At 54.3% G+C, this 3,050-nt stretch overlaps 1 protein-coding gene across 1 annotated transcript in view; it reads left to right on the top strand.

Annotated features, from left to right (window-relative positions):
• Positions 1-3,050, top strand: part of GUITHDRAFT_138861 (hypothetical protein) — a gene marked incomplete at both ends in the record, with an annotated part of 5,463 nt that overhangs the window by 381 nt on the left and 2,032 nt on the right. The window contains 14 exons of the mRNA XM_005832568.1: positions 143-276; positions 411-527; positions 723-870; positions 919-987; positions 1,111-1,238; positions 1,503-1,614; positions 1,789-1,851; positions 1,982-2,015; positions 2,073-2,125; positions 2,195-2,262; positions 2,306-2,376; positions 2,445-2,523; positions 2,741-2,777; positions 2,941-3,023. Of these exons, the coding sequence (XP_005832625.1) occupies positions 143-276; positions 411-527; positions 723-870; positions 919-987; positions 1,111-1,238; positions 1,503-1,614; positions 1,789-1,851; positions 1,982-2,015; positions 2,073-2,125; positions 2,195-2,262; positions 2,306-2,376; positions 2,445-2,523; positions 2,741-2,777; positions 2,941-3,023 (1,196 nt within the window). The remainder of the gene's footprint in view (positions 1-142; positions 277-410; positions 528-722; positions 871-918; positions 988-1,110; positions 1,239-1,502; positions 1,615-1,788; positions 1,852-1,981; positions 2,016-2,072; positions 2,126-2,194; positions 2,263-2,305; positions 2,377-2,444; positions 2,524-2,740; positions 2,778-2,940; positions 3,024-3,050) is intronic.

The following is a 3,050-nucleotide window of genomic DNA, read 5'->3' on the forward strand; positions in this document are numbered from 1 at the left end:
GGAGGAGGAGGAGGAGGAGGAGGAGGAGGAGGTAGTGGTGGTAGGGTAGTGGAGGAGGTAGTGGTGGTGATAATTGAGGTGATGATGGTGATGATGTAGGTGGAAGAGAAGGTTTCAAAGGAGCTTGATGTAGTCGTGGCAGGGTAGAGGAGGTGGTGGTGGTAGAAGCGAGGACAGGGCTAGGAACAGGGATGGAGAGGACGAGGACGAGGACGAGGACGAAGATCAGATCGAAGAGGACGAAAAGGATAGCCATTGCTGGAGGCAGAGGCAGAGGTAGAGACGGTGAATGAGAAAAGTTAGTGGTGGCGGTGATGGAAATCAATGATATGTTGGTAATTGGGGAGGGAAAGGCAGACCAAGTGAGGAAAGGAACTCTAGGGCTCTTACAAGCACTGACGACAACTCAGCATGTGTGCGTATGCGGAGCTGCAGCAGTCTCCTCACTTCAGTTTCCTTCCGAAGCTTCACGTCGCTGGGCCAAGCAAGCACGTAGCGAGACCTTCGAACACGGAGAGCTCTAGCAGGTTCAGCTGGCCTCGTGCTCGTCCCTTGCTAGAAGCTAAGAGGCTGTCGAACTGCAGGAACCCCTGGACGCTGCCTTCTTCCTCCCTCCTCTCCCTACACCATCTCCTCTGCTCATGGAGAGATAGCCCACAGACAAGGTGGTGAAGCATGCTCCTGTGCCCTGCCTGCTCCTCCTCACTCCTGGCCTGCAACAGCGCCTGGGGTGTCATGCTGGTGGCATGCACCGCTGGCGTTTGGACTTCAAAGGGACATCGACTCCTCTCACCCTTCCTCCCCATCCGACTCCACGGGAGGAGGAGGAGACTGTACACGGGGAGAGCGGTGCCTTACGACTCGGGGAATGTGAGGAGGGAAAATGTTGAGAGTTGCTGAGGCCTGATGCTCTTGCAGGAGGAGAGGGCCCAGTATGAGAGCTTGCCCTCTGTTGCTACTTGGAATCAGCCGTCCAACATGCTACAGGTGTTGCATCTCTCCTACCCTGCTAGTCGTTGTTTTTCCATGTAATGCTCCTCTCTCCTCTCTCCTCCCCTTCTCCTCTCTCCTCCTCCCCTCTCCCTCCTCTCTCCTTCACTGCGCTCGTAGGGCCGAAAGCTTGAGCTCCTACTTGAAGCTACTCTTCCTGCCATGGATGGTCCAGAGACTTTCTACGGCCTGGGATGCAACGAGACCGAGTTTAAGCTCTTTCTTGATTATATCGCAGGAAGAAATTTGTAGGCTACTTCTTCCAGCCTCCTCCTCCTCTCCCTCTCCCTCTCCCTCTCCCTCCTCCTCCTCCTCCTCTCCCTTGTCGTGCCCTTAGGCACTCCTCATCTCCTCATCCCTCTTTGTCCTCGTCCCCGCAACCCTACATCTCCACCTCTTTGTGCTTGTTCTCTGCTTCTTTACCTCTATCCCCATTCCTCTTTCCTCGCCATCCTCCTGTCCTCCATCCTGAGTTTCTCACGGCATATCTTGATCGCAATCAAACGTTGCAGGACAGAAGAGCAAGTTAACATCTCGAGCAAGTACGTCGACACCGGCGACGACAACGTGCGATCGATGCTGCGAATGCACTGGAACAGTTGTCACCTCCTGCTCAAGAACAAGGTAGAACGCTTGTCCCAACCGTCTGATGATGATGATGATGATGATGATGATGCCCATTCTTCTCCTCCTCCTCCTGTGGGGTTTCCCTGCTTATCATCCTCACTTACATCCTCGTCATCGCCATCGTCATCGCCTGTGCCGTTGCCATTCTGCTGATGGGACGATTTGCTTCAGAGTTCCAAGAATGTCATGGCAGCCGATACACGGCTGGTTGCGGAAGTCAAAGGTTACCTTAAGGTTTGGCGAGGGATGGCGAGGAGGAGGAGAGGGAGGAGGGAGGAGGAGAGGGAGGAGGGAGGAGGAGAGGGAAGAGGAGAGGGCGGAGGGTGAGAGAGGGAAGGTGGAAGTGAACTAACGCGCCTTGCAGTTGATGGAATCGTTCGAGACGGAACCGATGCGAGGTCTGACTCCCCTACCCTTTCATGTTCACGTGGTGCGTTTGCCCTGATTCCTTTCAGGATCGGCTCTACTCCAGTGGCTTCAAGAACAATGCGGAGAATCGCTGATACAGGTAGCAGAGGAGGGATAGAGAGATAAGAGGAGGAGGAAGGAGGAAGGAGATCTGACTGGGATCGATCAGAGATGCCAAGCAGGCAGCAACTTGTCACTGGAAGAAACTCAAAGCGCCCTCAAAGAACTTCTGAATTGGTGAAGGGGAAGAGAAGCCGGGGGGGTTGTGAGGTTGGAGCAGGTTTAAGAAAGAGTTTCCCTACTACGACCAGGGTTGCTTTCACTGCGGCAACAAGGAGGGTCAAAGACTTGGTGAGAGGAGGAGGAGGAGGAGGAGGAGGAGAGAAGCAAAGAGGAGGGGGGTTGTGATGGCTGTCAAGGTTCGGTGAAGGCGAGCGAGCAAGAAGAAGAATTTCTCGCACGGCGGAGTGAAATCCTCTTTTGCCCCAGCTGCTCCAGGTGATGTTTCGTTCTGTGATTTCAGCTCTCCGACGCTCCCACCACTTTTTTAGTCTCTTCATCCTCGTCCTCCTCTTCCTCCCACCTCCTTGTCTTCTTCCAAAATCTCTATCACCATTCCTTCACCTCCGCCCCTTCTACCCCTTCCCTCGTCCTCCTCCTCCTCTCTTCCTCCTCTTCCTCCATCCATCCTTGTGCCTGCTGATTCAAGACTCAGATATAGCCGATTCGTGCGATACAACACGGTGAACAAGGTCTGAACAGCAAGAGGCTCGAAGAAAGAGGGGAGGGAAGCAGATGGGAAGAGGAGGACAAGGAAGGGGAAGGCGGGGCAGGAAGGGCAGCAACGGAAGGAAGGGGAAAGGGGGAGAGAACAGATGGAGGAGGGAAGAAGGGAGGGATTTTGATGGTCGGCAGGTGATAGAGACGAAGAAAGGAAGGTGCGGCGAATACAGCATGTTCATGTATCATGTCATGCAGTCCCTGGGATATGAAACAAGGTGAAGCCTCCTCCTCCTCCTCCTCCA

Source organism: Guillardia theta, assembly GCF_000315625.1.
Source record: "Guillardia theta CCMP2712 unplaced genomic scaffold GUITHscaffold_34, whole genome shotgun sequence".
NCBI lineage: Eukaryota > Cryptophyceae > Pyrenomonadales > Geminigeraceae > Guillardia > Guillardia theta.